Source organism: Stereum hirsutum (genome assembly GCF_000264905.1).
Source record: "Stereum hirsutum FP-91666 SS1 unplaced genomic scaffold STEHIscaffold_16, whole genome shotgun sequence".
Lineage (NCBI taxonomy): Eukaryota > Fungi > Basidiomycota > Agaricomycetes > Russulales > Stereaceae > Stereum > Stereum hirsutum.
This window is the reverse complement of record NW_006763146.1, coordinates 1,435,630-1,447,917: the sequence shown is the minus strand read 5'-3', so window position 1 is coordinate 1,447,917 and position 12,288 is coordinate 1,435,630. Positions and strand designations below refer to the sequence as shown.

General features: G+C 45.8%; 3 protein-coding genes across 3 annotated transcripts; 1 reads left to right on the top strand and 2 right to left on the bottom strand.

Annotated features, from left to right (window-relative positions):
- Positions 1 to 2,202: 2,202 nt before the first annotated feature.
- Positions 2,203 to 2,559, top strand: STEHIDRAFT_161530 (uncharacterized protein; the record flags this gene model as incomplete). Its single annotated transcript, XM_007309057.1, has 2 exons — positions 2,203 to 2,241; positions 2,308 to 2,559. The coding sequence occupies 2 exons, from the start codon at positions 2,203 to 2,205 to the stop codon at positions 2,557 to 2,559; spliced, it is 291 nt and encodes a 96-aa protein (XP_007309119.1).
- A 3,746-nt stretch (positions 2,560 to 6,305) lies between these two features.
- On the bottom strand, positions 6,306 to 7,850 carry STEHIDRAFT_114806 (uncharacterized protein; the record flags this gene model as incomplete). Its single annotated transcript, XM_007309056.1, has 6 exons — positions 6,306 to 6,391; positions 6,417 to 6,499; positions 7,183 to 7,395; positions 7,604 to 7,700; positions 7,753 to 7,765; positions 7,794 to 7,850. The coding sequence occupies 6 exons, from the start codon at positions 7,848 to 7,850 to the stop codon at positions 6,306 to 6,308; spliced, it is 549 nt and encodes a 182-aa protein (XP_007309118.1).
- A 3,214-nt stretch (positions 7,851 to 11,064) lies between these two features.
- Positions 11,065 to 11,502, bottom strand: STEHIDRAFT_114805 (uncharacterized protein; the record flags this gene model as incomplete). Its single annotated transcript, XM_007309055.1, has 1 exon — positions 11,065 to 11,502. The coding sequence occupies one exon, from the start codon at positions 11,500 to 11,502 to the stop codon at positions 11,065 to 11,067; it is 438 nt and encodes a 145-aa protein (XP_007309117.1).
- Positions 11,503 to 12,288: the final 786 nt, after the last annotated feature.

The window sequence follows — 12,288 nt, the reverse complement described above, 5'->3', positions numbered from 1 at the left end:
CCCTGTGAATTACTAACCTGCATAAGTCCTGTTGGAAGAAACATAGAATCAGATCCAATCCCTGAGTAGATAGTATGAAGAATAAACTTACCAATGATCTACCAAGAGGCCAGAGATCTCTACATACATAGAAAAACAAAGAAGTGAGACATAGGTGCTGAAGGCAAAAGAAAATAAAGGCACATACCTGCTCACTAGGATCTGATACAGACTCTAGAAGAAGCATACAAAGAATGTTAGTAAGATAGACTGTGCATAAGTAGAATAGAACAAAAACATACAGTCTCATATCCATACAATTAGGCCTATATTCTAAAAACAACCAGACAACTGAAAGATAGCTCAAAACAGTATATGTTAAGAGCAAGATTAGACATACCTATATATATAAGAAGAAAAAGAACGAGTAAGCAAGTAGAAGGCATTGAAAAAGTAACCACTCAAGTGCAGTAGTGATGGAAGAGGAAGAAGAGCAAGAGGACTTGGATGAAAGCGACGCGCGTCGCTTTTGAACAGGCAACAAACATGTGTAAACAACTTCAAGTGGCACCAGTTGGGCCACTCTAGCTTAACTCATTATTAAACAATTTATCTTCAAATTATTATACACCAAACCATATTGAAAGAGTTCAGTTTGATGTGTTTCATGAAGATTATAAAGAGTTTGAGGTTCATAGCTTACCTGGATAGAGAGCCACAGTGAGGGCTTGAAGAGCGTGGATGCACAAGTTACAAGTCACGTGACATTTGTCAGCATTTTTTGCTGGCGCGCCAGCAATTTGGGCCACATTTTGGCCTGTGCCACACAACTTCATAAACATCATCACATTTGCTCACTGAGTCAAGACATTAGTCTTTTACCAGTAATAGAGGAGCCATATAGCTTTATTTCAGAGACCAAATTACCTGTAATAAGTATATTTGGCAAGGTGGCACCAGAAATCCGAAAAATCATATTTTATATCTCTCCTCAAGTAATTTTACTCAATCAAACCACTGATAGACTGTATACTATGAGAGAATCCTTGGATCAAGATATATACAGCAGACATAGCTGCAGAAACTATGTGCTAAGTCAATATATTGAGTGAAGTCGCATGCAGCCACATGTTGTCATCTCTTGCCATATTTAGCAAGCAGTGGCAACATCTGCAGATGACGCGTCTCAGTGGCCCTGTCTGTGGCTCCCTCAGCCAGCACATCACCTCTATCTCATCCTCTAGCCTATCTATACACTTCAAACTTTTTGTGAACACTCAGATCTATGCTTGTAGAGTTATAATCTCGATTTCTGGAGGATATTGGCCACAGGATCTGTTGGGAGAGTGATGCTGCTCTCAAGACTTGAGTGTGGCACCTCTACCTCTCTAACAAGGGCAGCTGTTTATCTGGAGGAGAATTGGTGAGAACTTCCGCAAGACTGGGAGGAAAGGATAATGTATTGGATTCACCCGAAACACTTCGATGTGGAGCAGTGGCGTGCAGGGAGGATGAGTGAGACTGTTGGTAGCAGTCAGCTTTCATTTTCGTTGCTGTTGGGAGGACGGTGAACTTGGCAAATAAAGATATATGGGGTAATTGAAGTCCTGACCTAGAGTGAAGTCAAGTTGAAGTGCTGCTATTCGGAAGACAGACAGTTGACTCAACAGGTACAACCTGGAGTGCACTATCACAGTCAAGAGCGATCCTGACGAGCTGCTGTACTCTGTTCAATACAGCTGGACGTCTTCTACCGTGAACATTGAGTACAAGGACGACACTCACCAACGTGTGTTGCCCGCTCATGCATCGCCTCTCGATTGCATGATCTTGTTACTTTGTGCCTTGATGAATATTGTTTGTGAAGGGATTCCTCTCCGTTGAGACCGGGAAATAGCATGCTGAACGCTTGAACGCGTTGAATACCGAGCACAGATGGTTGCGAGACATGAAGAACATCGTAAAGGTCAGCGCACTCGCGTTCAACCCTGTCACACAGTGGTCACAGTGACCCTCACACTGAGTTTCTCCGATGTGGTGCCACAATAGGTAAGATTATTTCAGGCACACCATTTTTTTCTGATGGCATCACTCCGATCTCATATGCAAACGGCTGTAGGCAGCCTTTGCAAGAGCTTCTGTCTCGCAGGCTCGACTAAGCTCCTGCAGCAAAATGCTAGGTGGCACCAGTCATCATGTGACTGGTGTGGCTCCTGACGAGCCATGTTCAACAACGCCTTGCAGGATGCTGTTCAACAGTCGGTGAGTGCGGACATCGACGAATAAGCACCCGACAACGTGATTTGACGCTCACCCGGCATTTGCCAGCTCAACTCGCATTTGGCTCTGTCTGACTACACTGAGCGCTTGCACTTTGTCGTCGTCAACACTCCCACCATCCCCATCATCTCAGTCAATTCCCACACCACACACCCCTTGTCTTCTTCATCCAAATGGTCTCCCTCATCTCACTCCTTAGTCAATGTACTCCGTTACCCACCGCTTCAAGTCCCAACTCGCCCTGAAGACGACATGAAAAATGTGTCATTGAGTGTGTGGAGTGACTTGGGATTATTGTGAGTGGCTGTGTGTTATGGTGTGTTCTTTGTACATTCATCCATTGTTTTATATATATAGTTTTTATTTTTCCCTCCTTTTTCCTCGTCTATCCCATTTGTAACGAGGTCACGTGACATGTGTTTCACGTTTTAGCAGAGACTGTGGCGCAAATGACGTTTGTTATGCTGCGCTTCATATCTCGGACAGTCTCTGCCAAATCCAAACTCGTGTCGTGTCATGTTAATGTCACGCGCTCCGGCCCGGAGCGCCACTCCTTTTCTACCCCTACCTCCTCCCACAGGATGCTAATCTTTTTTTCTCACAGCCTCATAGTCACCCTATCGATGTCCTTGGGGGTTATTGAACTCCCTGAACAGGCTCCCGTCGACCATTTGTCGACACGGAGTCCTGTTCTCCCGGTCTCTCTCCTCCTTCCCCAAAACCAAAAAATGTACACCTGATTTTATTTGGCCACCTCACAGGCCTTACCTTGACGCTTCCTGGGGTCATTGAACCCCCTGAACACGCTCCCGTGGACGGTCCATTGACGCGAGGTCTCATTCTCTAGGTACGCTTTTCTCCCCTCCCCTCCCCCTCAAAAACAAAAAATGGCTAATCTGATTTTTTGGGCGGGCCCATTACCCATACCTCATCGTTTCCCGGGGTAATCAAAGACTACAAACACACTTATGTCAACAGTTTCTCGACGCGCGCTTCTGTTCTCCCGGTATGCCCCACTCCCCTCCAAATTCCCTTTTTTCTGGTGGCCCCATCTCTCATATGTCGATGGTTCCGGGGGTATTTGAACCCCTTGAACACACTCGCATCGAGGGTCCGTCGACGCGAGGTCCCGTTCAGCCGGTACGCCCACACCCTTCCCCTCATCCTTCCCCAGATCCACAAATTTGCACCTGAATTTATTTGGCCTTCTGACAGGCTCTACCTTAATGCTTACGGGGGTTTTTGAACCCTCCGAACACGCTCATGTCAACGGTGTGTCAATGCGGATCCTCGTTCTTGTGGTACGCCCACATCTCCTCCCCACCCCCCTCAAATTTAAAATAACTTATAGATTTCTTTCTGGTATCCTCATGGACCCCATCTCAACGTCATTGGGGGTTTTTATACCCGCCGAATGTGCTCGTGTTGACGGTCCGTCAATTCGGAGCCTCGTTCTCCCGGTGCGCCCACATCTCCTCCCCACCCTCCCCCACCCTCCCCCATATCTAATATCACTGACCATATTTTTTCTGGTAGGCCCCTTCCTTGTATCTTAACATTTCCTGGGGGTCTTTAACCCTCCAAAAACGCTGGTGTTGACGCCTCATCAACGTGAGCCTTTGTTCTCAAGGTATACACCCATCCCCTCTCCATCCTCCCCTATATCCAACATACATCAGGAAAAACCCCCCTACCTAAAGGGCCCCAGTAGTCACTTATAGGCACCTATAGGCAACCATAGGCGTAGGCAGATTTAAGCTATGTCCCAGAATATGTTTGCACCTATAGCTGCCTATTAGGGTCCTATCTAGGGTCCTATTTCTTACCTACTAAGCAGCTATAGGCAGCTCTTAGTGCCAATAGCTAACTGTTTGGCCATATAGTTACTTAATAGGATGGAGAAAATCTCAAATATTCACTCTGAGAATCTATGTTAGAGCAAAATTAGATGACATTCAATCACTATAAAGATACATTCAACACTGTAGATAAGAATAGAGACAAAACAAGAGGTTGTAGATAATGGGGAAATGGACAGGAAGGACTAAGTATAAGTATAAAACAAAGAGCCAGCCATCATACATATCAGCTACACTACAGAGGGGATGAACCAGAAGACAACACCAACATCAACAATGGTACAGCAAGAAGATGAAGGGCACGTAGAAACTCACCAAACTGGCATATGAGGGTAGCCAGTAAATGGTCAGAGACAAGTACACTGTAGCACCGTTGATGCATTGTGAAAGCACTATACTAGACAGTATCACACAAAGCACATACAAGTGCATTACACAGGATAAAAGAAAACAAACACTAGCATCGAAACAAAAACATACAGACACTCGAAGTGCAGAAAAACATGCACCCCAGATATTCACTTCAGGACTAGTCTCACCCTACCTGGCTATTACTCCCACACGACAAGGGCTGCTATTGTCCATAGGAGTCTCCAATCAGTAGGAGTGTAGAGGAAGTATTGCCGAAGGTGAGAGGGTGTCAGCATACTCCTGAGGAAGGCACAACAATATATCTACCGTTGACAAGCGCTAACGAGAGACCATTATCATCACTCACAAGATCGTAGCCGGTGACACCGACCAAAAGAGGGTGATGTGTAAACAAACGACTGAGCGAAGAAGCAAGATAACACTATGAGGGAACAGATCAGCGCAGTTGTGGTGAAAGCCCATAGCCAGAGAGGTCAACAAAGGAACGGCAACTCACAAGACTGACGTGCAATCTCTAACCGAGTGGACTCGTTAGAGCAAAGTCAGCAAGCGGTAGCACTTAAGACATTGGTCCTAAGAGAATTGAACATACATTTATAGAGGCTACACAAATCCCCCATTTGCAAGGTCAACGTTGAGCCCTTGATGGAATGCCGAGGATCATAAATAATTGGTGAGTAAGTTACAAGTGGTATATAGAAAGGAGGGTGACATATATGTTATTTACTTTACAGCCCGCAGTTTCAATGACCGACTTGATTCCCGCCCATGTGCAAGTGCAGGCATTGCATGTATGTGAGAGGTCATATCTGAGTGGGTGAAAGCCGAGTGGTGAAGGAACGGGGATGAAAATGGAAGTGAGCAAGGAAGAGAAGATGTGGATGTGAGTGTGGTGAAAGAGAGCGACGGAGAAGATGGATGGAGAAGGGCGACGGGGAAGAGCAGGGATGTGAGCACGAAGGTGGGTGGGTATGGAAGGGTGTGCATGTGCGGTACCAGAATGACGATGATAAGAGGAAGAAGTGAGATAGAAAAAGAGGTACAAATGAGGAAGGGTGTGTGGATGAAGACAGGGAGGACGAGCGTAAGCAAGAATAGGGCAACGAGGGCATATAAGGGTGGGAGAGGTCGGGAAAGAGGGCGGGAGAGGGCAGGAGAAATATAGGAGGAAGAGTGGAGGGGCGGAGATGACACAGCTGCGGTGATAAAGTTAGCATGTGCAAGCAACAACTCCTCACGGAACATTGCCAACCTGTAGCTGTTGAAAGAAAAAAAAATTGAAGTGATAGCTGAAGAGACATACGATGAGGGATGGTGAACCATCCGAGTGGAGGTGGGTCAACGCTCCTCCGCTTCGTGATCTGGATCCCTGTCTGCAGGGCACTACCCAACCCTCACGAGACTGTATCTACGGACTCTCTGGACAACGGACACCAACTTCAATGGGTATGGGAATGGAGGAAGGTTGACGAAAGGTAAAGCAACTGCGGAGGAGAATAACCGTTTATGTGAGTTCTTTTCAACCTCATCCACCACCGTCTCTCTGTATCAGCACCTCCTCATCGACCTCCGCTATCTCCTTTTCCTCCCAATAGCATCCGCCACCCTCAAACTTGTCGTCACCACCAACTCACCCGCGCCTAATTCGATCTTCACCCACGTGATCAATATATTCCTCCATTCAATTCATGTTGATCTTCTTCTAAATTTCTTGACTGTGAATCCAACTAATGTGACTTTCCGCCACAGATCGGAAATGTGCCCTCAAATCTCCGCATCCATCGGAGACTACTGCGTTGGCAATACTGGGGCAACTCATGATTCAACAGCCTTCGAGGAGACCGCTGCTGGGTCAGATGCAGATTGGTTCTTCTGAGGTGACGAATTTGCATGGGGTGATTCTGCTTATACCGTCAACCGGCGTACCATTCCCGTTCATAAACGACCCGCTGCTTTTGACCGTGACAATGCTTTCTTTGATAAAATTGTCTCTCATTTTCGTGTACGCTCTGAGCATTGTATGGCAGCATTGAAGGGACGGTGGCAGGCAGTCCCTGCGTGGGCTTCGTATTCCTATCAACACGCAGGAAGATCATTATAATGCTTGTAGATGGTTTCGTGCTGTGTACTCCTTCATAATGCTGTCTTGGAGATCAATGGGTGGACTGCAGGTGCTCATTTCTCAGGATTACATACACGGGCTGAGGAGGTTGAGGATAGAGGCCAGAGGGATGCACCGGTGAATTACGAGGATGACGAGGATGAGTCAAGGCGGCGTCAGCTTGTTCAAGAGATTGCAATTGCGAGGGATACAATAAATTGACCAACACACACTCTTACATTAATGCATTATAAATATAGGCATCGTGAGCAAAGGAGTGTAAGTAAGAAGCATGAGAATACTGTCTTACTGAACCTCTGAACAAAGATATTGAGGATTCATGACCTGTAGCATTTTTGGGGGAATTGTTAAGGATGACCTTCAGCAGAATGTTTCCCATGAAATGCCAAAATTTGACGTGATTATGTTTTCATAGGTATATAGAATAAAAACTTTGTAACAGTACAGCAAGAAGGCAGAGGCAAGAAACAGAAACAACTACTATGGTAAGATGACAACACAATGATGACAACACAACGGGAATATGGGTATAAAGAGAGTCACCACAAAATCGAACCTAGGCAGACACACATTAAGAACCAACTCCAAGACCATCCATCATCCATACCCTCAGGCTGTACCGAAGAGCCAAGACCTATATCACGCTCCAACTGCGCCGGATCCCAAGATGCTGAACGCTGACGAACAGGAGCCTTCCGCTTCTTTTGACCCTGAAGGTCACTAATCTCATCTTCAAGCTCGGCAATCTGCCCCTCGACCTCTTTCTCAATCTCGTCATTCTTCCTACGAAACACATCAAGTGACCAGATTTTGGATTCATACTGCTTGAGAAGTCGATCTTGACGGGAGTTACAATCTGCGCGCAAGCTTCGATTATGCTCGCAAACAGCTCAGACAGCATTACGACGCTGCTCTACATCGGCATTAGCAATATTTTGTCTGCAAAGTGGTCAGAAAAAAAAGAGCAGAAACTGAAATGGAAAAGACTCACTCAAGCGAGCTCTTCAAGATGTCCATGATACCGTTGTTCTTGGAAGGTGTCGCCTTCAGATTACTCACAATGGAAGCGTAAGATGAGCCGGTGGATTCTGCAAAGTACGAGCATTACTTATCGGAAGTGGACGGTTCTCGTCTACACACCGAGGAGGTGTTGCTGATCAAAGGAAGGAGGACAATTGCACCTCATTTATTTGCATATTTAACCACGGCCTCTTTGTCTGGTCCATCCTCCGGTACATAGCACTGTACACATCAGAGCCCCTGGTCACTTGATGTGTTTCGTAGGAAGAATGACGAGATCAGCATCCACCTCTTTGGCAGCACACTTTGTTCGAAGAGCAACACATATCTTCTCTTCAAAAGCAATCCTCTCAATCTACTCCAGAGGATATTGTGGTATGCTCCGAAGTGTTTCATTATTCTTTTATGCTCATAGTTTTGTTTTATAGCCTGTAGACGGTTCACTAAATAGTATCCGGATGTCTGCAGATAGCCCAACACCCATGTCAGAGACTGCAGGTAGATCACCTCAAAATTTACATTTGCATGGCCATTGCATTAAATGTCCTCCATATGGACCCATAGACCTTCCATAATGAATGAGCATGTCCACCCATTGGGTGGCATGTCCATGGTCTCCCATGCAGAATGTACGTGCCCATGCTCTCAGGTGCATGGCCATGTACGCCCATGAACATGGTACTATGGCCATATAAACACATATAGTTCTTACCATTGCATACAAATCACTTCAAATAATATTTCTCTGCAATTATTCATGGATATACACACTTCTAGACCAGAAAACAGGCAGAAAAAATGATATTCATACACAGTAAGTAACATACACAAGCATAAAACCAAGAGAGGTAGGGACTACTGATGAATACATGCTACTAGATGGATGGATATGTAGTTGAGAAAGGAAGGGTAGTAAGAGACAGGCAAAGGGTTAGGCAGTCATGGTAGTGGACAAGAGAGATACATAAAAGAGAGATCAGAGACAAAGGGTAAATGAACAGATATGATTCCAGTGAACAGAGGTGTTGTATACTTAGAAGAAGGTCAAGCCCAGCGTAAGCTAGGTACAATCCAACCCGTCGGTGCCGTAGCGGGGCACCCTTCGCATGGAGGATCATACCTAAAGCTCAGCTGCAATGTGGACCTCCCTCGAGCATAGAATTGAGAGAAATAGAAAGAAATAGACACATACCATGTAATCAAAGTACATTGCTCAGGCTCTAATTGTCCATCCTCCTCCCTCAATACAAGAGACACACCAGTGGAAGTAGTCAGTAAATAGAATATATAAAGGAGAGTTGTGACACACCTCATACTAGAAAAGAGTCTAGAAAGCAAGTGATGGAGCAAGCTAGACAGAGGGAGGCCGAACAGGGAACATGGGAGTTAGAGAAGAAGTCGGGACAACACAGAAATAAGCGAGTTCAACCACAGCAAGTCAATCAAACTCTGACTGACTCCGCTGTGACGTGGCAAAAGGACAGTGCTCGGGCGTGGGAAAATCTCGGCAGTGCCCGCAATTTTGGTGTGCCACACGCTGCCTACCTTTGCCACTTACTGCTTGTTTGTCTTGTCTTGTCTCAGATATTTACCTCAAACTTTGTGAATGTGTTCTTGTAAATATTATGGCTTGCTATGGGTCTGACTGTGGGCACAAGTCTGACTACCGGGTCTTTACGCATGGGTTTTGCTCAATTAATTCATGGAAATATTGAATAAATATTCAAACACTTGAAAGATGTTGGAAATACTGTTTTTGGTGCTCTGGGACAGCACAGAGCACTCGAAACATTGCTCAAAAGGCAAAAAGAAAGTTGTGGGTCCCAGAAGGTGAAACCCGTACCCATACCTTGCAGGTCCGGGTCCAAAACACTGTAGACTGTATTTGCATACCCGTGGCAGACACTATTAAATGTCAAAGCCATTCTAGAAGATATGTGGAAAGCACTGCACATTGTATGAGTGATTGATAACATGCTCAAGCCAGTATGTGAAGTACATGAATATACATATAATTACATGGGTGGTCACGGCCATGTGTACCGGTACATGGAAGGTGCATGGAAATGGAGACCACTTGCATGGGTGCTCATGGACATGTCTATACAGTATTGTCAGAGTATTCCCATCGACATCCATCCTATAAAAACAATGCCCATATCCATCCATGCTGTATGTGCATGATCCTGTGAGGCCATGCCCATGATCTTTTTGTGGTGATGTCACTATCCTATCCAGTTCTTATGCCATAACACTTACACCAGACATTTTGAGCAAAGGCACCGACGACCGCCACTCAGAAATTGACTGCAATGTTCGTATGCCGAGCCCATTTTCTGGAAGTCAGGATCCATCGCACCCTGCCACCGGTGCTGCGCCCTCTAGTCGAAGTCTCTCGCTGCAATCAAGAACCCGGAATCAAGAACATCTCGAAATGATGTACAGAGAAATGCAAATGTTCTAGTAGAAGACATCAATGATGAAGGTAGCTCCACATAGTTGCATTTGAGCTTCGTCCTGTCTATTAATCAGTTTGGACGAGGCACTTTCCTGAGTCGAGGACCTCCGCATCATAGAAGAATTTACTCGTGCAGTCCGACAGGCCACATTGTCGGAGGAGCCCTTCGACGACGATGTTATGCACTGCATCAACAACCCACCTACCGCTCCTATCAATCTCAGTGACCCAATCTTCACATGTCTCTGTTCGAAACACTTCAGAAGTGTGAGGCACAGATAATCGAGCACTCAAAGAACGACTGTGAGAAGCGTCACTGTCAATGATAAAGAGACAAGGACACTTCCCACAAGTTAAAAGGACACGCTCCTGCGCTTACCGGTCTACTATACAGTTGGAAAAGTAACTGACTAAATGGGACGCGAGCACCGGATTCCGAGGGGCGGAATCCTATGAAAGTCCCGGCCGGAAAATATTTTTGACGCTTGAAAGTAATGTTACGATTAGGGTTACAAAGTAGTGTTACGATTAGGGTTGGGAAGTAATTCCATGATTAGGGTTAGGAGGCTACGATTTGGGTTACAGTCTGGCAGACCCAGGGCTACAACGAGATCGATGAAGCAGCGAGGTAAGACCATGTGATGTCAATCTTCGAGCGAAGGTTGTTATGGTAGATCAAGGGGATAGTGTATAAAATTTTGTACATATTGGTTGAGTAGGGGTTGGTGAAAGGCCGTACAAGTCGAAAGATCGTCCGGAATATTACTGCAAATAAGATCCACCACACCCAGAACAAATGTCACGTCAGCAGACAAGAAACAGGGATGAAATTCCATGTCCTAGAGAACGCCACAGAGTCAGTTCCATACATAGACCAAAGTAAGCGATAACACTCACAACAGCATGCTCCCAAGTGTTTGTATTTGCCGGATGAAAACACACCTGTCCAAACGTATTCCACGCATTAGCAGTCATCACCGAAGAGCACAAGGATTGCGGCCCACCATATATTTTTTGCTCAGTCCTTTAGGCAGGAACTGCGTTTTAGACATAGCCAGAGCAAAAAGCTCCGACTGAGTCAACCTCTGTCTGTCATCCGTGGACGTCTCATCTAGTGGCAAGGCTTGAAGATACCTCCTCAGACACACCCCCCAACGATGAACAAGGGCCACATCCACCCCTCCGTCTGAATCTGGATTGAGTTCAATTCGGCGTGTCACACCCTCCCATGTCGTCCGCCATGCTGTCCATAAAGACTTCACCAGGTCTACTGCTCCCATCCTGTCGGCTACGAACGGCCTTGCAATATGCCCCCACAATGATGCTTTGTAGTCCAGCCCCTCACGGATTGCCTGCATGATAATATGCTTAGCGGGATCATCGAGAGTCTTCCACTCAGAGCCAAAAACCATCGCAGGTGGCACATTGCTCCATAAACTCAGCATATCCCGATCGGAAAGGGTTCAAAGATTGGCGGGCTAGAGAGAAAAATCCTGGTCTCAATGCCAAACATAATTACGACACTGATGAGGACAAACACACACCTGTGCCTCGGGCCAAACACTGTTAAGGAGCGCAAAGACTTTGCCACCAGGCCGTATGTCCCACGTCCCGCTCTCTGGGTCTCTCTGTGGCGCATTGGATGTCAATCGCTCGAATAAATCAGGATTTATGGCACGGAGGAGATTGTTACGATGCCTGAGGAACGAAGGTACATCGTTTATACTACCTCTTTCTTTTGCTTCTTTTCTTTGTTAGGTTTGGCGGCGACACGGGCAACGCAAGGTTCGTGCAGACCCCTAACCCTATATTTCAGTCTCATAGACCAGTCCATGGACCTCTTCAGCTCAGACTTCTCCGGCCTAGAACATCCAGTAAATCAAATGACCAAGTGTTTCGGTATTCTTCCGGAATAAATTCAAACTCCGCACACATGAGTACGGAGTTTCAATTAGTCATGAAGGAACCCGCTATGTAGGAAGACTATTGGATACTCACAAGGTAGAGACCATATACTTGTCAGATAGATATGCATATTCTACAAATTATGATGATTTTAGTTTGGCAGATTGATTTGATTTAATGTGTGCGCAGCTTAATGTTGGAAAAGGGGTCCAGTTTAGCGTATTTGATGATTTATGGAACTGGTGACATCAATGTTATGGGCACCAGATATGACTATGATAGACTTGATTATT